Source organism: Triticum urartu, chromosome 3A, assembly GCF_056163025.1.
Source record: "Triticum urartu cultivar PI428250 chromosome 3A, HENAU_Tu73, whole genome shotgun sequence".
NCBI classification, from domain to species: domain Eukaryota; kingdom Viridiplantae; phylum Streptophyta; class Magnoliopsida; order Poales; family Poaceae; genus Triticum; species Triticum urartu.
The window spans coordinates 462,574,722-462,596,062 of record NC_141875.1 but is presented as its reverse complement, the minus strand read 5'-3'; the positions used below and the strand labels follow the sequence as shown (position 1 = coordinate 462,596,062).

General features: G+C 51.8%; 2 protein-coding genes and 1 pseudogene across 2 annotated transcripts; 1 reads left to right on the top strand and 2 right to left on the bottom strand.

Moving 5' to 3' along the window:
* Window positions 1-5,218: 5,218 nt before the first annotated feature.
* Window positions 5,219-6,491, top strand: LOC147980082 (uncharacterized; annotated as a pseudogene).
* An 890-nt stretch (window positions 6,492-7,381) lies between these two features.
* LOC147980081 (uncharacterized) lies at window positions 7,382-14,569 on the bottom strand. The gene is made up of 2 exons (XM_087547355.1): window positions 8,062-14,569; window positions 7,382-7,796 (listed from the first exon to the last, which is right to left on the bottom strand). The coding sequence occupies exon 1, from the start codon at window positions 14,200-14,202 to the stop codon at window positions 9,430-9,432; it is 4,773 nt and encodes a 1,590-aa protein (XP_087403481.1). The 5' UTR covers window positions 14,203-14,569; the 3' UTR covers window positions 7,382-7,796; window positions 8,062-9,429.
* A 260-nt stretch (window positions 14,570-14,829) lies between these two features.
* LOC125544414 (DEAD-box ATP-dependent RNA helicase 1-like) lies at window positions 14,830-18,604 on the bottom strand. The gene is made up of 4 exons (XM_048708104.2): window positions 18,231-18,604; window positions 16,085-16,272; window positions 15,498-15,732; window positions 14,830-15,353 (listed from the first exon to the last, which is right to left on the bottom strand). The coding sequence occupies exons 2-4, from the start codon at window positions 16,222-16,224 to the stop codon at window positions 14,955-14,957; spliced, it is 774 nt and encodes a 257-aa protein (XP_048564061.2). The 5' UTR covers window positions 16,225-16,272; window positions 18,231-18,604; the 3' UTR covers window positions 14,830-14,954.
* Window positions 18,605-21,341: the final 2,737 nt, after the last annotated feature.

Sequence of the window (21,341 nt, the reverse complement as noted above, 5' to 3'; positions counted from 1 at the left end):
CATCGCTTTATCCTTAATGACAACAATACAAATACGTGTCTTGCCCCTTTCTGTCACTGGGATAGAGCACCGCAAGATTGAACCCAACACAAAGCACCTCTCCCACTGAACATAAATCAACCTAGTTGTCCAAACCAAATGGATAGATCGAAGAGAAATATAAAGCTATAACAATCATGCATGATAAAGTTCAGAAAAGGCTCCATTACTCCTCATAAATATTTAGATCATAAACCCACAATTCATCAGATCCCAACAAACACACCGCAAAAGAAGATTACATCGGATAGAACTCATAGAACATCAAGGAGAACATGGTATTGAAGATCAAAGAGAGAGAAGAAGCCATCTAGGTACTAGCTATAGACCCATAGGTCCGTGGTGAACTACTCACGCATCATCGGAAGGCAACAAGGATGATGTACAAGGTGATCGATTCCCCTCCGGCAGAGTACCGGAAAAGGCCTCCAGATGGGATCACGGAAGAATAGAAGCTTGCGACAGCAAAAAAAGTGTTTCGGGTGGCTCTCTGGTATATTGAAAATATTTAGAAATTTATAGAGGCGGAATTAGGTCAAGAGGTGCCACGGGGGGCCAAGAAGCTCGAGGGCGCCCCCCGGGGTGCGCCCTATGAGCTTGTCGCTCACCCGCGGCTCTTCTGGTCTTCTCCCAAACCTTCTAGGGTCAGAAAAAATTAATCCAAATATTTTTCTCTGTTTGGACTTCGTTTGATTATGATTTTCTGAAAAGCCAAAAACAAGCAAAAAACAACAACTGGAACTGGGCACTAGGTTAATGGGTTAGTCCAAAAAATAATACAAAATAGCATATAAATGCGTATAAAACATGTAAGATTGATACGATAATATCATGGAACAATAAAATATTGTAGATACGTTCGAGATGTATCAAGCATCCCCAAGCTTAATTCTTGCTCGTGCTCGAGTAGGTAAATGATAAAAACATAATTTTTGATGTGGAATGCTACCTAACATGTTTATCATGTAATCTTTATTTTTAGGGTATGAATATTAAGATCCGAATGATTCAAAGCAATGGTCTATAATTTGATATAAAGACATCAATACTCAGGCATACCAACAAACAATCATGCCTTTCAAAATAAAAATGCTAAAGAACGCTATCCCTACGAAATCATATAATCTTGTCTTGCTTGGCCTTCCTAACACAAAGTATTAATCATGAGCTACCCCGATGACAAGTCGAGCAATTGATTCATACTTTTTAACAGGCTTCAGCTTTTCAACCCCACGCAATACATGAGCGTGAGCCATGGACGTAACACTATGGGTGGAATAGAATGTGGTGATAGATATCAATAAGAGGAAGTCAAAAAAAAAGAAGATAGTATCACATCGACGCGGCTAATAAACTGGCTATGGAGATGCCCATCAATTGATGTCAATGCGAGGAGTAGGGATTGTCATGCAACAGATGCACTAAGAGCTATAAGTGTATGAAAGCTCAAACTAAAAACTAAGTGGGTGTGCATCCAACTTGCTTGCTCATGAAGACCTCGGGCATTTGAGGAAGCCCATCATCGGAATATGCAAGCCAAGTTCTATAACGTTAAAGTCCCACTAGTATATGAAAGTGACAACATAGGAGACTCTCTGTATGAAGAACATGGTGCTACTCTAAAGCGCAAGTGTGGAAACATGGTGCTACTCTGAAGCACAAGTGTGGGAAAGGGAGAAGGGACAATATAGCACCATGTTTTTCATATAGAGAGTCTCCTATGTTGTCACTTTCATATATTAGTGGGAGTTTTTCATTATAGAACTTGGCTTGTATATTTCGATGATGGGCCTCCTCAAATACCGAGGTCTTCATAGGCAAGCAAGTTGGATGCACACCCACTTAGTTTCTATTTTGAGCTTTCATACACTTATAGCTCTTAGTGCATCCATTGCATGTCAATCCCTACTCCTCTCATTAACATCAATTGATGGGCATCTCCATAGCATGTTGATTAACCGCGTCGATGAGAGACTATCTTTCCTTTTTGTATTCTCCATATTAATCTCTACCACCGCACTATATTCCACCCATAGTGCTATATCCGTGCCTTGTGCTCAAGTATTGCGTGGGGTTTGAAAAAAAAAGCTAAAGTGCGTTAAAAAGTATGAACCAATTGCTTGGCTGACATCGGGGTTGTACATGATTTATATTTTGTGTTAAGAAGATGAAGCATGACAAGACTATATGATTTTGTAGGGATATCGTTCGTTGGCATTTTTATTTTAAAATGCATGATTGTTTGTTGGTATGCCTGCGTATTGATGTCTTTATATCAAATTATAGACTATTGCTTTGAATCATTCGGATATAAATATTCATATCATAAAAGAACGATTACATGATAGACGTGTTAGGTAGTATTCCACATCAAAAATTCACTTTTTATCATTTACCCATTCGAGGACGAGTATGAATTAAGTTTGTGGATGCTTGATACATTTACAACATATCTATAATTTTGGTCGTTCTATGTTATTATAGTATCAATCTTGGATGTTTATATGCAATTTATATCCTTTTTTGAACCGATCTATTAACCTCGTGCCCAGTGCTAGTTGTTGTTTTTTGCTTGTTTTCGGCTTTTCAGAAAATTAATATCGAACGGAGAAAAAACTTTGGATTAATTTTTTCTAGACTAGAAAGGACCCACGAAGGTTCAAGAGAAGACTAGAAGAGCCATGAGGGAGCGACAAGCTCGCTAGGCGCGCCCAAGGGGCCGCCCCCAGGCTTGTGGGCCCCTCGTGGCACCTCTTGCCCTAATTCCACCTCTATAAATTCCCAAATATTCCATATATACCAGAGAGCCACCCGAAACACTTTTTCCGCCATCGCAAGCTTCTGTTCTTTCGCGATCCCATCTAGAGAGACGGAGGCCACATGGGCGCATATTCTGCGTAATAAGTATCTTCACTCCAAAACTTTGTCCCAGGTGACAGTAAGGCCGACGGACTCACCTTTTTGAAAATGACTGATGAGAGTTAAATCAATCTTTTTCAATAGGACAAAGTTTATAGTTGGAAACGGTACCACTACGAGATTATGGGACGATACATGGCTAGGGGAAAGACCCCTCGCGCTTCAATATCCTTCCCTTTATAGCATTGTTCAACGAAGAGACGCTTACGTTGCAACAGTACTACAATCCACTCCTCTCAATATTCACTTCAGGAGGGCGCTAGCGGGAAACCGTTGGGAATCCTGGCTCCATCTCGTGAGAAGGTTGATGGATGTTCAGCTTTTTCAACGGTCCGATCAGTTGTGCTGGAAGCTAACTAAGAATGGAGAGTTTTCGGTTAAATCCATGTATCTGGACGTTATCAACTCTAGCTCTATTCCTAGTTCTAAACATGTTTGGAAAGTTAGAGTACCTTTGAAAGTTAAAGTGTTTATGTGGTTTGTACATAAACAAGTCATTTTAACTAAGGACAACTTGGCAAAACGCAACTGGACAGGATCTACAAGATGTAGTTTTTGTGATCATGATGAATCCATCAAACACCTCTTTCTTGACTGCCCTTTGGCAAAAAAATTGTGGCGGACGGTTCACATAGCCTTTAATATTACTCCTCTGAATACTATCAACACGTTTTTTGGGACGTGGCTTGACGGGATAGATTCCAAAACAGCGAGACACATTCGTGTAAGAGTATGTGCTTTATTATGGGCAGTCTGGAACTACAGAAATGATTTGGTCTTTAACAAAACAATAAATATTCATTTTTTGCAGCCACTGCATTGATCCGTATGTGGTCGCTATTCACTCCGACAAAGGCCAGGGAGCATATGGTTACTGGATCTATCCGATGGAAGATGGTAGCACTGGCTATTTTCAACCAGTTTAGATGGCGGCCATGTAATAGGATAGGCAATTAGTGTTCCTATCTTTTTTATGCTAGCCGGTTGTGTCTTTCCTTTTACTTTTCTGCTCTTTGTGAGCATTTTTCATTCTTTTGTTTGAGACATGATGACTTGTGTTAAACCTTTTTACTTATTAATAAGTATGGCCGTATGCATCGTTCTGATGCAGAGGCCGGGGATCATCCCCCCCCCCTTCAAAAAAGGAAAAGAAAAAAAAATCTCCCGACTTATTAGACTTCTTTGATGCTTCTGGTTCCACGGACCCTTTCAGTTTCTCTAAAGCTTAAACTTAACAGCCCAGCGAGGAAAAAAGTGGCACAAACAATATTAGGATGAATAAAAAACATCAAATGATGCCACACCAGCATAATCTGATTAAAACAGGACAGTTAACTCACCAGTCTAAAGTGGGCGAAGGCTTTCTATTGATTCCTCGGGCAGGGAGCGTAGGATGCAGCTAGAACCATATGCCTTCTTCAGCATCTTGTCAAAAAATTTAACCTACGCAAGATTTGACTCAGCAACCCAAATAACAAGAGAAGTATCACACTGAGATTAATTTTTACAACTGGTAGTAGAGCATCTTTTTTAACTCCAAAACAAATATCAAGGTCCCTGACCCAAATCAGAAAGTGCCAATAGTGACAGTTCTCTACACCAAATTCTATATCACCAAAGTACTCAATTTTTCTGTTCCTCGGTAATCTAATTAGCCAGCAGCAGGATCTACAGTCGGTGTGTGGTAGTACTGTAATGTGGCAGCTTTTGAAATTAGCTGCTAATATATTGGTTTTGTGCAGCAGATTTTTCATGGCAGCCACGTAAGTACTCTCTTCATTTCTATATAGTATAAGTCATTTTAGAGATTTCAATAAAGGACTTCGTACGGAGCAAAATGAGTGAATCTATACCCTAAAATATGCCTATACATCTGTATGTAGTTTGTATTGAAATTTCTAAAAAGACTTATATTCAGAAATGGAGGGAGTAGCAGCTATAGTAAAAAAGACTTCGAGTTGGGCTAGGAACCGGGAAAGAATGGAGTTTGCGAGGGCTTCCGAGATGGTCTCAAACTATCAATTCACGCTTAATTAAACTTGGCACTAAGCTTGAAATGCACGCAAGCAAATCCGATTTCCTGACGGATCACATCACATACGCATGCACGGTTTGGAATCCCCTCACGTATCGGCATCACACCTGAGCTGAGCTCATCAATAAAAGGCAGCCGACCAGCTGCCTTTGCCCTGAACCTCGCTCTGACTTCTCTTCTCTTCTCGCACTTCCAATCTCCTCCATCTTCTCCTTCACCAATCACCAGCCCTAACCCAGCGACCGGCGTCCCCTGTTCCCATGGAGATTGCCTACCCCTACGGGGAGCTCACGAGGAAGCACGGCTTCATGACAGCCGAGCCGTTTGACGCCAAGACCGGCATCATGCCCGGCCCGAAGCGCGCGCCGGAGATGGAGATCCTTCGGCGGCGCTTTCAATCCGAGCTCGTCGCCGTCCGTGGCCTCCTCCACAAGGCGGCCGCCGTGCTAGTTCCCGCCTCGTCCCCGTCGGCTCCCCGCGTGCGCAGTCGTCCAAGGTTCTTGGCCGAGGAGCCGCCGGCCAAGAAGAGGAAGGCGCCCCCTTCCATTCCCGTGATCAACCGCAAGAAGGCGGCAACGAAGACGAAGATGACGGCCTCTGAGAGGGAGATGCTCGCGGAAGAACTGGAGCTGTTCGTTGCGGAAATCCCCGATCACGTCGTCGAGCTCTTGAAGAAGCAGAGCTGCGCCACCCGCCCCGACGAAATCGAGATCGATATCCACGCGTTGGACGACGCCGCCGTCGTCGAGTTGCAAGAGCGGGTTGACAAGTTCGCTCGAGAGAGGAGGTCGAATCCGTTGCCGCAAGAACGGCACCAGGACGGCCCGAAGGTGATGGCCGAAGAGGAGGAGGAATACGTTGACATCTGTGGCGGCGTCTCTCCGTTAGCGATCGTGCCGCAACCTCTGCTGCAAGAACGGCACCAAGACGGCCGTAAGGCCATGGCCGAAGAGGAGGAGGAGGAGGAAGATGTTGACATCTGTGGTGGCGTCTCCCCCTTACCTATCGTGCCGGCACCTCTGCTGCTCGTCGAAGATAAACAGCCAGCGGCAGCCCTAGCTCCAGCAGCACCGATTCCAGCGACAGCGATTCAGATACTGATTCCGACAGCAGTGACTCGGGTTCAGAGCACTCCGGTAGCAGCAGTGGCTCGGATTCTGATTCAGACGAGATCGTCGACGGTCCAGCTCCGGCCATCGCGCCTCCAACATGCGAGCAGCTCGCCCGTGCTCTGGAAAGGCAGCGAAAGGAGGCCACGTCCCGGGCGAGGGAGAAGGCCCGTCAGGAGGTGCTCCAGACGGAGAGGATGGCAATGCCCGATGATACCCTACACCCAGAGGACCTCAAGACGCTGGGCATTGATGAGTACAACACGGCGAGGCCCAACAACTTGTTGCGGCAGATTGGACTCTACCTCAAGCTTGACGACGACCGGAAGCATCATCATCATCATCAAATCTTCGAAGAAGACCTAGAGGAAGGGGAGATTAGATCGTGATGTAATTGCTGATGGCTTGATGCCTCAGAGAAAACTTGTAGCTCTCTTCTGCAAATTGTATGTGTGCTGAACATGATTGGATATATGAAAGTACATGATCGATTGTAAATAGTATCATGTACATCTCTAAAATTCATGAACATTTTTGTTTTTGTTTCTCCAGTTTCATTTTCCAGAATACATGAATTTTTTATTTAAAACTCGTGACCATTTAAAATAACTCATGAATATTTTTTTATAAAATTTAAGTCAATCTATTAAAATTGGTGAACATTTTAATGGAAAAACACAGAAAATATTTTTTAAAAAAAGTTGGCTACGAAAAGTACTAGTGTTTTTTTAGAGAACTTCGCTGCATTTTATTGATCAACGACGTTCAGAGGAATTGTTACACGATCATGTGGGGCAGCAAGCGCGACATATGACGTCCAAAATTAAAATCTATAGAGTACTTACCTAAACATCAACTCTACCTCGACTGTTATAGGTGAAGTTGCATTTCTCGTAATTACACAAGCATTGATTGACTATCGCTCCATGATGCCAACCTACTTTATCGGAGATATCTTTTACAACTGTGGCACAATCCAAAGCTATTAGGTCATTGGCAAGGTCTTGGCTCTTGGCCTTCCCGGCACGCTAGGTCTTCTAGAGTCATACATCAATTATGCCACAAAATACAACTGAAGATGAGCCAAGATACATGCCGCTTTGGTCTCGGCAAATAGCCGCAACAGCTCCTTCCATCGTTTCTTAAAATTGAACTTCGCAAAACCAACCCCTGAGGCGGGCTCCCAGGCAAACGATGGGTTATGGGTCTGCTAACCAACAAGAGCTATGTATAGCCTACTGCGGCGAGCCCAAGATGAGTCGGCCCAATAGGGGTTTCTAGCAGGTTTCAATGCATTTTTTTACGCCTTCCTTCTGTTTGCCTAAATAAACGTTTTCCTTTTGCAATACAAGGATGGGATCAGTTGTTGTTCTGCATATTCTTTACACATATAGTCATGCAATGTACATTATCATGGTGTATTAATCAATCAACCAAAGCAAGCACTGTACCCAAAATGCTAACTATTATTATCGTTAAACAGAGCATTGTCTCATTTTTCCTCAAAAACATGAAGCAAGAACCAGATTCGCCTGCCCTGGCTGTCCGGCCTGCTTGGTGGATGTATGTTTTCACATACTGCAGCATCTCGTAGTTGATAACATTTTAAACCATCAATATGTATTCCTCGAGCCATTATATCTGAGCCAATTAGAACATCTATTTTCCCTTCCTTGAAGGCTGCTAATGTCTTCCTGCAGCAGAGTTTGATCAATATGACAAGGTGAGATTAAGTTCAACATATCAGCATCTTATTCCACCATGAACATAAACAAACTTAACAAGCCGCTTTCTTAAGTTTGCACCCAAATGCACTAAACAAAGATGATCCATGGAACTTGTATAAGGTATATTCAGTCAGAGTTGATTATTTGTAGTTACTTATTTTTGTGGCTGTCTGCAACCAACTAAAGAAAATGAACTCAGGCTTACAACACGAAACAAACATGAGTAAATTACCTTCGAGTAGATTCAAACTTAAAGGGCAAGTCTTCAAAAAATCCCAGTAAAGTGCTTAGTCTGTGACTATCATCTACAGATTTGGTAAAAAAACAAGCACTTCTCCCCACACAGCTCTTGGAGAACAACAATGAGACATAGCGGCTTTATGTTTGATGTACAGATCTGAAGTAACAGCAAGGATAATGAGAACGCACGGCATAGTTCACAATAGCCTTTTACACCCCTTGGGTGTTTCAGGCCTCAACATTGCTAAAAGTAACAACCAGTAAATTTGCCCACAGTGGTGGAGACAAACCAGCTTGTAAGACTCCATATTCTTAGGAATTCTGTAACGCTTCTTCCCACTATTCAACAGCAAAGGATGATGCAGCTCAAGTTGAGAAAGTTTGCTGGGTCAGTGTAGCAGAACAGACTATCTTTGCCAGTCTTGGACAGCATTTACCCTCGCTTGACACCCCTAAATGCCATAGCGTAAATTTAAGTCCACAACTGAAAGGGTCTACCAATTATCCTGACAAAGAGATGATGTGTGGGAGGGCGGGAGGGATGGCTCCCTCTTCAACATATCATTGTCGGGATTTGATGTTACTTGTGCTGTGAACGGTTGATTTCTTTATATGAAATCGGAGAGGCAAGCTCTCTTTTATCAAAAAAAAAAGTCCACAACTGAAATATAAAGTGATAAAAGAGGGCAAGAATAATACGAGAAATTGAATTAGTAGGGCAAGGCTTACGATCTTCTAATGGTAGTCAATGAATGCAGTAGAGTTTGTCCAGCAGTGCCATCCCAGAAATGATCTTGATTAGTTGGGCTAGTAAACTGGATAACTGTTGGTAACTAGGACTGGTATGCCTCTCTTTACATCCTATCTGTCTCATCAACAACCTGAAACCGCAAATGGTAGGACTAGGGTTCCTACCGGCTCTACTGCGTAGGTTGTAGGGGCAAGGAGGGAGTGGACGCGGCGAGGAACGGGCGCGCCGGCGGCAGGGCGCCGGCGCGGCTAGGGTTGAGGGCGGCGGCGGCTTGGCTGCGGCGGCTAGGGTTTCCGGCTCCTCTAGGAGCCGGGCAACAAAAGATAATAATAGTCTTTATTGCTTGCCTCAAAACGATGTCTTACATGAGTATTTATAACTTTAGCCTAAGATAACTTTCCTAAGATAACTTGCCTAAGATAACTTGTGGGCCAAGCCCCTAATACTAATGCCCGGTGGGCCTCTTCCTAGAATAGACCAAGCCGGTCATAACATCTCTCCCCGCCTGCGCAAACAGCTCGTCCTCGAGCTGAAAGTCTGGATAGTGTTGACGGAAATCCTCACGCTGCTCCCAAGTAGCCTCCTCCTCCGAAAGGCCCGCCCGCTGAATTAGGACGAACCAGACGCCACGACGGAGCTGGGCCTGCAACACCTTTGCTGGCTCTGGAAGAATGCGACCATCGGCGGTTGGAGGAAGCGCCGGAGGAGCCGCTGGTGGCTCGCCACGGAAAGGCTTGAGCAGCCCCACATGGAACACGTCGTGGATGCGGGCGCGGGCTGGAAGCTGAAGACGATAGGCCACCTTCCCAATGCGCTCCACGACAAGGAAGGGCCCGGCGTAGCGAGGGCCAAGCTTGCGCTTCGCGCGCGGGTCCAGTGACTGCGTAGAGCGGTGGAGAAGACGCAACCACACCCAGTCACCCACTGCGAACTCCGCCTCGCGACGATGATCGTCGTAGTAGTGCTTGGCCGTCTGCTGGGCCTGAAGGAGACGCTGATGGACCTCAGCCAGCATCTCATCACGGGTGCGGATAAGGTCACCCGCAACCGCCGTCCGAGCCGTCTCCGGGTCGACCGGAAGTATAGGCGGGGGTGGTCGACCATAGACACCTCAAATGGCGTCGCGCGCAGGGCGGAGTGATAAGAAGTGTTGTAGCAGTACTCAGCCCAAGAGAGCCAATCCACCCAAGCGCGAGGCCGATCACCTGTCACACAACGCAAATACATGGCAATGACCTTGTTAACCACCTCAGACTGACCGTCCGTCTGAGGATGGAATGCCGTACTCAGGCGGAGCTGGACACCCGCCATCCTGAAGAGGTCGCGCCAGACATGGCCCATGAAGACTGGGTCCTGATCACTGACGATCGACGTCGGGAACCAGTGTAGACGGACTATGCCGTCGAAGAAGGCCCGGGCCACGGACGCCGCCGTGTACGGATGGCCCAGCGCGATGAAGTGGGCGTACTTAGAGAAGCGATCGACCACCGTGAGGATGACCGACTTGCCCCCCACCTTGGGAAGGCCCTCGATGAAGTCCAAGGAGATATCCGCCCAAACCTGAGACGGCACCTCCAAGGGCTGAAGGAGCCCCGCCGGCCTCAGGGTCTCTGTCTTGTTGCGCTGGCAAGTCTGACAAGACCGAACCCAGTCGCGGACCAGGGCACGATCGCCAGGGATGTAGAAGTCGGCGCGAAGACGATGGAGGGTTTTCTGCACACCCTCATGGCCCGCCGAGTGGGCGAGCTGCAACACCTGGTGACGGAGATCATCATGCGCCGGAACAAAGATCCGGCGCCCATGGAGGAGCAGTCCGTCAGAGAAGCGCCAGGGCTCCTCCAAGTCGCCGGCCGCGAGCTGCTGCTGAAGAAGTGCGGCGTCATCTGCTGTTGCAGTGGCGCGTCGAATGTCGGTGAAGAGACCGAACGATGGCCCGGAGCGGATGCACAGGGCCGTCCCGGCGGACGTGTCGGCGGGTGGCGCGAGGTCGGAATCGCGACGGGACAGCGCGTCGGCCACGGTGTTAAGACGGCCCGGCCGATACTCGATGGAGAAGTCGAAGCCGAAGAGCTTGCTGATCCACTGGTGCAGCGGAACGGTCGACAGCCGTTGATCCAGCAAGAACCTCAGGCTGTAGTGGTCCGTGCGAATGTGGAAGGTCCGCCCCCACAAGTATGGCCGCCAATGACGCACGGCCTGGACGAGGCCAATGAGCTCCCGCTCGTAAGCTGCCAACTTAAGATGGCGCGGAGCGAAAGGCCGGCTGAAGAAAGCGAGGGGCCCATCGCCCTGATGAAGTACGGCGCCGAACCCGGCGCCCGAGGCGTCGCAGTTCACCACGAACGGGCGGTCGAAGTCGGGCATCTGGAGGACGGGGCCCGTCGTGAGGGCCCCCTTGAGGGCCTCGAACGCCGTCGTCGCCTCGTCGTCCCAGGCGAAGGCGTCGCGGCGAAGCAACCGCGTGAGGGGCGCCGCGATGAGTCCGAACTCCCGGATAAATTTCCGGTAGTAGCCGGCGAGTCCGAGGAACCCGCGGAGAGCCCGCGGCAAGTGAGGCGTCGGCCAGGCGGAGACGGCCGCCACCTTATCGGCGTCCATAGCCACCCCGTCGGCCGAGATGACATGGCCGAGGTAGGCGACGGTAGGCGTCCCGAACGAGCACTTCGAGCGCTTAAGGTGGAGGTGGTGCGCCCGAAGCTCGTTGAAGACGATGGCGACGTGCTGGAGATGTTCGGCCCAGGTGGCGCTGTAGATAAGAATGTCATCAAAGAAAACAAGCACAAACCGCCGTAAGTAGGGTCGAAGGACGTCGTTCATCAGGGCCTGGAACGTCGCCGGGGCGTTAGCGAGGCCGAAAGGCATCACCAAGAACTCGAAGTGGCCATGGTGGGTGCGAAACGCCGTCTTGGAGATGTCGTCCGGATGCATGCGCACCTGATGATAGCCCGACCGGAGATCGAGCTTGGTGAAGAAGCGTGCCCCATGGAGCTCATCCAAGAGCTCGTCGACCACCGGTATAGGGAACTTGTCCTTGAGCGTGAGTGCGTTGAGGGCGCGGTAGTCGATGCAGAAGCGCCATGTGCCGTCTGACTTACGGACGAGAAGCACCGGCGCCGTGAAGGGCGACGTGGAGATCCGGATGATGCCTGCGGCGAGCATCAGGGCACACTGGCGCTCCAACTCATCCTTCTGCAGCTGGGGGTAGCGGTAGGGCCGCACCGCCACCGGAGTGGAACCTGGTACGAGGTGAATATGATGGTCGTACACCCGGGCAGGCGGAAGACCCCGCGGATCGTCGAAGATGTCGTTGTGCTGCTGCAGAAGAGAATCCAGCAGGGGGTGCTCGGCCTCCGAGGACGCGACAGCCAGCTGGAGGTGTGGCACGGCAGGCGCAGCGCCCCCAATGCCCTCCCACCGGATGCGGCGGCCCTGCCGCCAGAATGTCATCGTGAGCGCGTCGAAATCCCACAGGATGGGGCCGAGGGTCCGGAGAAAGTCCACCCCGAGGATGAAGTCGAAGCAACCCAGATCGATCCCTGCACAGGTGATGGAAAAGTGTTCGCCGCCGATGGAGATGGGAACGTCGCGGGCTAGCCCATGGCACCGGAGGCGATCGCCGTTTGCCACTGTGATCCGCAGGCGCTCCCCGCCCGTCGTCGGGAGGGCTAGCCGACGCATGGTCGACTCGGGCAGAAAGTTGTGTGTGGAGCCCGTATCCAACAGGGCCACGAGTCGCTCGCCATGGATCGTCACGGGCAGCAGCATGGTCCGCTCGCCCCGGATGCCGGCCAGGGCGTGAAGGGAGACGACGCACGCCGTCGCTGCGGAATCCGCGGCCGCGTCCTCGGTCGCCGCAGGCGGATGTAACGGGTCGGGCGAGTCGTCCTCCTCGATGTAGTCGACCGTCTCTAAATAAAAGAGGCGGGGGCAGACATGGGTCGGCGTGTAGGGCTCATCGCAGTTGAAGCAGAGACCCTGACGGCGACGCTCCTGCTGCTCGGCCGGTGACAGCCGACGGAAGGGTCGTGTGGCGGCCGGGGGTGTGGCCGTCGCGGCTGGGAGAGGCTGACCCGGGGCTGAGGAAGTCGGTGCTGGCCGACTGGGCTGGCGGCCGCTCCGTCCGAGTGGCTGCTGCAGTGCCTGGGCCCGCTGCTCGAAGGCCCGGGCGTAGTACATGGCCGTCTGGAGGTCGGGGGGATCCCGGAGCTCGACGTCCACGTGGATATGGTCCGGCAGACCGCCCACAAAGAGCTCGGCGCGCTGGGTCGCGGAGACACCCGGCGCCTGGCACGCCAGGGCCTGGAAGCAGTCGGCGTAATCCTGCACCGTAGATGTGAACGGTAAACGGCCGAGGGCCGCCAGTCGGCTCCCGCGGATAGGAGGCCCAAAACGGAGGAGACAGAGCTCCCGGAAGCGCTCCCAAGGTGGCATGCCGCCCTCGTCCTGCTCGAGGGCGTAGTACCAGGTCTGCGCTGCGCCTCGAAGATGATAGGACGCGAGCCAGGTACGATCCGAAGCGAGCGTCCACTGCCCTCGAAAGAACTGCTCGCACTGGTTGAGCCAGTTGAGGGGGTCCTCCGTGCCCTCGTAGGTGGCGAAGTCCAGTTTGGCGAAGCGAGGGGGTGTCGGCCCGCCGTGCCCGGGAGCGGCCGCAGTCGCCGCCGGCGCGTATGCTGGGTCGGGAAGCACCGGGGCGTAGTTCGTCGAGCTGGAGGGGTGATCAAACCGCAGGGAGGGCGTCGGGTGTTCCGGCGCCGTGGAGTAGACCGGGCCCGGAGACGAGCCGGTCGCCCAAGCGGGGATCGGCGATGGTGACGGTGGAAACTGCACCTGGTGCAGGGGCCGACCCGTAGCCCTAGGCGCGGGTGGTGGTACTGTCGATGGCGGCGGCGCCTGGTGGAGCTGCTGCACCGGCGCCTGCGGCGTGGGGGCCGGCGGTGGCGCCGGAAGAAGCTGCTGGGTCGGCCCCCCCAGCGGGGCGGTGGAGGCCGGCCATGCTGGCCACGGCTGTCCCGCAGCCGAGTAGTGCGGCAGCAGCAGCGGCAGCTGGGACGCCCCTCCGTAGGGCGCCTGGAAGGCCGGGGCGGGCCACTGTAGCGGCGGCGGTCCGTAGGCGGTGGTGCCGGCGCTCGGTGGCGGGGGCTGGTTCCCGGCGAGGTAGAGGGTAATACCCCTGACCGCCTGGACAAGCTCCCGCAGGGTGCCCGACACCTCCTCGGGCGAGAGGAGCGGAGGCGGGTCCGCCGTGATGGTGATGGGCGTTGTCGCGGTGGTGATGGTGGTGCCGGATGCGATCTCCGCCATCGCGGTGGAAGTGACCGGCGACAGCGAGAGCGGGGTGGAGGTGGATGGTAGCAGCGGCGGTGATGGAGATTGTGACATGATCGGCCTGGTGTCTCTGGATTCCAAATTGGTAGGACTAGGGTTCCTACCGGCTCTACTGCGTAGGTTGTAGGGGCAAGGAGGGAGTGGACGCGGCGAGGAACGGGCGCGCCGGCGGCAGGGCGCCGTCGCGGCTAGGGTTGAGGGCGGCGGCGGCTTGGCTGCGGCGGCTAGGGTTTCCGGCTCCTCTAGGAGCCGGGCAACAAAAGATAATAATAGTCTTTATTGCTTGCCTCAAAACGATGTCTTACATGAGTATTTATAACTTTAGCCTAAGATAACTTTCCTAAGATAACTTGCCTAAGATAACTTGTGGGCCAAGCCCCTAATACTAATGCCCGGTGGGCCTCTTCCTAGAATAGACCAAGCCGGTCATAACAGCAAATTAAAAAAAACAAGTATGCAACACTAATAAGATGCAAAACTATAGTGCTATGGCTAAGTTCCATATCATCATATGCTAGAACAATTGTACAAGCAGCAGGCCCTGTTGACAGAATAATTCTTTGGAAAGAGCACAAGCAGGGCATGCCAAACTTGTCCAGAGGCTACACTTGTAAGGTTTTGAATGTCATCCATGGAAAGTGTGTAAATGAAGAGGTGAATCTAGAAAATTGTGTTAGTCGTCCCAAAATGCCCCAAAATAATCATGTATTGCTGCTATTTGGATACAAACCAGCTAAAGTAAATCATATACACTTGCTCCAAACCCAGTGCCAGCATTACGTTTGACAGTATATGGTACTATGGTACTATGGTACTATGCACATACAAACAATAATACCTAAAATATGTATAACAGGATCTATCAACGCATCACATATGAACTTGGCCGCCCATTGTATGGAGAATGGTGCGTACAAATAGGAGACAGAAATTGTTGCCAATAAGCCTACCAAGTATTGAAGATGCTCCAGACTAAAACCTTTTGTCATGTTGATATGATCCATCAATCTTCCAGGAGTTGCCACCAATATATCAACTTTAGTCTGTGGTTCCATTTCAATATATTCATCATCAAGAGATGGATAAAGCTCCTGTTTGGACTTCTTGATCAGATCTGATATTTCGTCCGCGATGGACGATTGACCAATTGCTGATGCTACTGTCAAGCCCATCACAGGAGCAATAGCATCAAAAACCTCTTTGACCTGAAATCGCATATAAATAAACAGAAGCGCTCCCACTTGTTATGATGAACTGGAGAATATTTAAGGGATATATTGCTGGAATGGCTATTGAAATACAGACTGGCGTATATAAGTTTCTAGAAGGTAAAAAGAAAGCTCACAAACCTGCAATGCTAAATCCCGTGTAGGTAGCACAACCAAAGCACGCAAGCACCTTACTTTCCGAGTGGAAAGCGCTTGCACAATAGGCAAAGCATAGGCAAGAGTTTTGCCGGATCCAGTTGGGGAATTAATACAGATATCCCTCTGAAAAGCACCAGGACCAATTGTCTCCAGCCATGTTGATACCTGAACTAGGAAAAATGATTCAATTCCCATTCGCTGCAATGCTTCTGCCAATCTGTAACAGTAAACATAGCCCGCTGTTACATGCTATTTAAGATGTTTGCAGAGTTGAAGGGAACAAAGTTAACATGTACCTCTACAGAATAGACCAAATCTAACAGTAAAACAAGTGAAATTACTAGTTCATATGAGACTGAACAAAATTGATGGAGCCAATGGCAACAGAACTTCTAGTAGGTATGGTTAGAACCTGCCTAAATGCTAGGAGCACAAGAACCTATTCAGTGAAGCGCAACAGCGCCCTTGTTCTAAAATTGCAGGATCAAGCATCACAGATTCAGCAGGCCATAATAACGGAACAAAGATACTGCACATCACAGACAGGGAGTATGAGTATGGTATGGTACCTGGGGTCTAGGCGGGGGAGGCTCGTCACAGGGCAGCCCGAGAAGGAGTCGATGTCGACCGGGTGCCGCATCCATGGCAGGTGCGGCACGCGCTCCTCGGGCACCCCGTCCTCCAGCTCCTTCATCTTCATGGTCACCATCAGCCGCCAACAGTGGCAGATCTAGGATTTGAAAACAGGGTGGTCCTCCTAAAAGATATTACAACAAATATGAAGTGTGAACGTTGTAGTAACTAATTAGCCTTCTTCTCTATCTTCATAGCATGTCTCCGAGAAAAAGAAAAGGAGAAGCAATGTCCCCGGTCCTCTTCATTCTTCAATAGTTATGCAATCATAATTTTTTTTTGAGCATCAGTACAGACACAAGCGCTCATATACACGCGCATACACTCACCCCTATGAACGCACACACGCACACCCTACCCCTATGAGCACCTCCGAGAAACTGAGCCGGCATATCATCTTGAGATTTACGAAGTCACCGTAGGCGCCTCGTCGTCGACGGGAACGTCTCCTCCCACTGAAAGCGTATCGCCGATCGTGCGGGGGGAACCGCTCCTCTTTTCCCCTCGAGGCCCCCCGCTCCCTAGGGTTTCCCCGCCGCCGCCGCCGGCTCCCCCGCGCGGAGCCGCCGCCGCGGCGGCCGGAGCCCGCCGGAGCCGCCAGCCCCCTCCTTCCCCGTTCCCCTTCTCCTCCCCCCACCCCTCCTCCTCGCCCCCGTACCCCCGCGCCGCCTCCCTGAGCGAGGCGGCCGGCGGGCCTGCCTCCGCGCGCCTCCAGCTCCTCCCCGCGCGCATCCCTCCTCCCGCCGCCGTCAGCCTGCGCCACCGGCCCTCGGCCGCGTGATGCTGGCGGCGGTGGGCTTGCCCTTCCCCGCGCGCGGTCCTCCCCTGCTCGGGCGGTGATGGCCGGCGGTGGTGCGCTTCGGCCGGTGGCGGTCCGGCGTCCTGGTGTGGAGGCCGGCGGTGCTCGCCTTGGTGGTGCCGCCTCTTGGCGGCGGGGTGGTCCGGTGGTGCTGGCCGGCCGGGGGCGCGTCCCCGGCCCAGATCTGGGCCCGTAGGGTTCCCTCTGGGTCCTTGCGGATCGGCTCCGGCGCGACCGCGACGTTCTCTGTATGGGGAGGCTGGGGAGCGGCTTGGACTGGGACAGCGACGCCGGCGGCGTTCCAGCTGCTGCGCGGAGGCGGGAGCTGTCCGGGCCTTTGAGGGCCCGGCCGGGCCTGTGGGGCCACGGGCCCGGTAGGCTCCTGCCATGGCGTCCGGTCGGCTACCGTCGTGGACGGTGGAGGTGGGGCCCTCCCGTATGCCGATGGTGTTGTTGCCCTAGTCCCGACTCCTCTTCTCCGTTGTGCAGACCATCTTCGCGGTGCTGTGGTGAGACAGCGTGGGAAGCTTCGTGTTCGTGTTGGCGCAGGGTGATGGTCGGTCTGGTGGCGAGCTCCGGAGTGCCTGAAGTAGAGGCTGGGATCGGGAGAAATCTTTGTTGGCTTGGCCGACATCGACGCGGTGGCGCCTGCGGGTGCCGCCGGACCTTCTTGGAGGGCGTCGGGGCTACCCTTCCTCTCTCCTCGCCGTGTACCGGGGGAAACCCTTGGCAGCAGCGTCGTCATCGTCGCGTCCCTTCTTGGAGGTGTTGTTGGGTACCGGCACTTCGGAGTCTCGGAGCTTGGTGGGTGATCTCCGGTGGTCGCAGCGGTCACGAGGCTTCGTCGTTTTTGTTGATCCGCCGTTATCGGCATTTGTTTCTTTTCTTTTTTCTCTTTCTTTCTTTTGGGCGTGTTTGTGCTGCTTCCGCCCCAGCCCCTATCGTCGGTTGTATCGGTTGGTTGCTTTGTAATACAAAGCGGGGGGAAACCCTTTTTCGTCAAAGCGTATCGCCGAAAATCCTGAAATAAATCCAGGAATAATGCGAGCACCAGGATTTAAACCCTGGTGGGTTGGGGATACCACTGTCCACCTAACCAACTCAACCACAGGTTGATTCGCATCATAATTTTCTTTCTATCAATCATAATGACATAACTGAACACGAATGATGTGCAATAATATTTGTATGTGTTTGTTGGTTCGTGCACTAGACAGTGGATAGCACAGCAAAGAGCAAACCGTAAATCAAAATTAGGAAATGGACAGTGGACGAGCTGGTACCTTAAATCGAGCTAACTGCTGAGCAACGGGAGTGTTGGAGTGCGGACTGGGCGGCGGGCGCCGGCTTGCAGCTTCCAGGGGCGCCAGGCGGCCGGGGCAGGGCCGCAGGGGGCGGGAACGTGTGGTGGGCGCGGCTGGCGCCGAGCGCCGGGAGGGCTGGATGGAGAGGCGGGAGGGAGAAGGCTCCTGGGCGGCTGGGCGTCCGGCGAGGCAGGCGGGGTCGCGGGGAGCGGCGGGAAAGGGCGTCGTGGTCGGGAGCGACTAGGTAAAGTGTTATTGGGCTTTTATTTTTCCCTGGCCCATGTCCAAGTGCATATGCATATAGGCCGGGGCCAAATCGCAGGGTGGGCCGCTGTCCAGCTCCGCCCCTGGCTGGCAAAAGACAGTGAAGAGTCTTATCTAAGAAAAAACCCAAAAAAGAGAGAGACAGTGAAGAGTCGTGAAGTATCTTTCTAGGCTAGTACTCTGCGCCGGCGCGCCGGCGCGAGTTTCAGCCGGTCCAACCTGAGCCGTTCGATCTGGACGCGCGGGACCGTCTGATCTGTCCCGCATCTCCTTTCATCATCCTCCGCACAGGGAAAAAGGGGGAGAAAAAAGCAAGCGCTGCCGCCGCTCGCGAGATCCCGCACGCTAGCCCCCGTTGCCCTTCTTTGGACCCTCGCTGCTTCTGCTTGCCGCTGGCGCTCGCAGCCTAGGCGCTGTTGGCGAAGCAAAACACCACTCGCCTTCACCGCCACCGGCGAAGCAAAAAATATCGGTTCCAGCGAAATCAAAAGACGGCTGAAGCAATTTTTAGGCTGGTTCCAGCAAAATCAAAACAAAAATAAAGGGGTGGTAGCAAAAACTCATGATGCTTCGAGCAAGACTCTTGTAGTAGCAAAATGGCAACTCCTGTAGTAGCAAAAATCCGGGACGGTTGCAGCAAAAAAGAAAGCCATCACCGCCATCGACCAACACCGCTGTTGGTGGATGTAGCAAAAATTATCTTCGGTTCCAGCAAAATCAAAATATGATTGGAGCAAAACATGTCTTCATTTTCAGCAAAATCAAAGCATGGTTGTAGCAAAAATCGACTAGAAAAAATAGGTGATGTCATGGAGATGAATGTAGCAAAAATTCACAAAACACCAGTAGTAACAAAACCCAAAACGGTCGTAGCAAAATGGTTCACTGGTTCCAGCAAAAAATCACCATAGTAGCAGATTTGAGGTGAGTGTGTGGTAGCAAAAACATGGGTTGGTTCCAGCAAAAAAACATGGTTGTAGCAAAAATCTTGTTGCGGCGGTCATGGAGAGGAGCGCAACCAGCTATTCCCATGGCGGCCATGGCGGCGAGCGCTAATTGCAGCACGCTCTCAATAAAACGGGGCGCCGGTTGCAGCTCCGCCGTAAGTGTGTTGTATCTAGTCACCGTGGTAACACCCGGTGATGACTGGTAGTACCTCCATCGATGAGAGGGGTGTTGGGGAGTAGGAAGGGGAGGGAGAAAAAAGTAGTTTAGGGGAGTCTGACGGTGACGAGGCTCGCTGGAGCTAAAGATGCAGCGGCGCGGGTGAGAGGCGAGGGCAGACATACGAGCTCTGGAGGGGAAAAGAGAAGGGAGATGAAGAAAAAGCAATGGAGATGGAGATTGTGTGGACGAGCAGTGTTGTTGCCTATGGATAAGGACGAGCGGTGGACGCGGGACCGGGACGCATGGGCGAGCGTGAAGGAAACAGAGTGTGACGTCCCCGATTTGACCGTACACTAATCATACACGCAAACGTGTACGATCAAGATCAGGGACTCACGGGAAGATATCACAACACAACTCTACAAACAAAAATAAGTCATACAAGCATCATATTACAAGCCAGGGGCCTCGAAGGCTCGAATACAAGAGCTCGATCATAGACGAGTCAGCGGAAGCAACAATATCTGAGTACAGACATAAGTTAAACAAGTTTGCCTTAAGAAGGCTAGCACAAACTGGGATACAGATCGAAAGAGGCGCAGGCCTCCTGCCTGGGATCCTCCTAACTACTCCTGGTCGTCATCAGCGGGCAGCACGTAGTAGTAGGCACCTCCGGTGTAGCAGGAGTCGTCGCCGACGGTGGCGTATGGCTCCTGGGCTCCAACATCTGGTTGCGACAACCAGGTAGAAGGGATAGAGGGAAAAGAAGGAGAAAGCAACCGTGAGTACTCATCCAAAGTACTCGCAAGCAAGGAGCTACACTACATATGTATGCATTGGTATCAACTGGAATAAGGCTATTATATGTGGACTGAACTGCAAAAAGCCGGAATAAGAGGGGGATAGCTAGTCCTTTCGAAGACTACGCTTTTGGTAACCTCCATCTTGCAGCATGTAGAAGAGAGTAGACTGAAGTCCTCCAAGTAGCATCGCATAGCATAAACCTAACCGATGATCCTCCCCTCGTCGCCCTGTGAGAGAGCGATCACCGGTTGTATCTGGCACTTGGAAGGGTGTGTTTTATTAAGTATCTGGTTCTAGTTGTCATAAGGTCAAGGTACAACTCCAAGTCGTCCTGTTACCGAAGATCACGGCTATTCGAATAGATTAACTTCCCTGCAGGGGTGCACCACATAACCCAACACGCTCGATCCCATTTGGCCGAACACACTTTTCTGGGTCATGCCCGGCCTCGGAAGATCAACACGTCGCAGCCCCACCTATACCAACAGAGAGGTCAGCACGCCGGTCTAAACCTAAGCGCCCAGGGGTCTGGGCCCATCGCCCTTAGCACACCTGCACGTTGCGTGGCGACCGGAAGCAGACCTAGCCTAGTAGGCGTTCCAGTCCAATCCAGCGCGCGCCGCTCCGTTGCTGACGTCACGAAGGCTTCGGCTGATACCACGACGTCGAGTGCCCATAACTGTCCCCGCGTAGATGGTTAGTGCGTATAGGCCAGTAGCCAGACTCAGATCAAATACCAAGATCTCGTTAAACGTGTTAAGTATCTGCGAACGCCGACCAGGGCCAGGCCCACCTCTCTCCTAGGTGGTCTCAACCTGCCCTGTCGCTCCGCCTCAAAGTAACAGTCGGGGGCCGTCGGGAACCCAGGCCCACCACTACCTGGATGGAGCCACCTGCCCCTTCAGCCCCCATCTC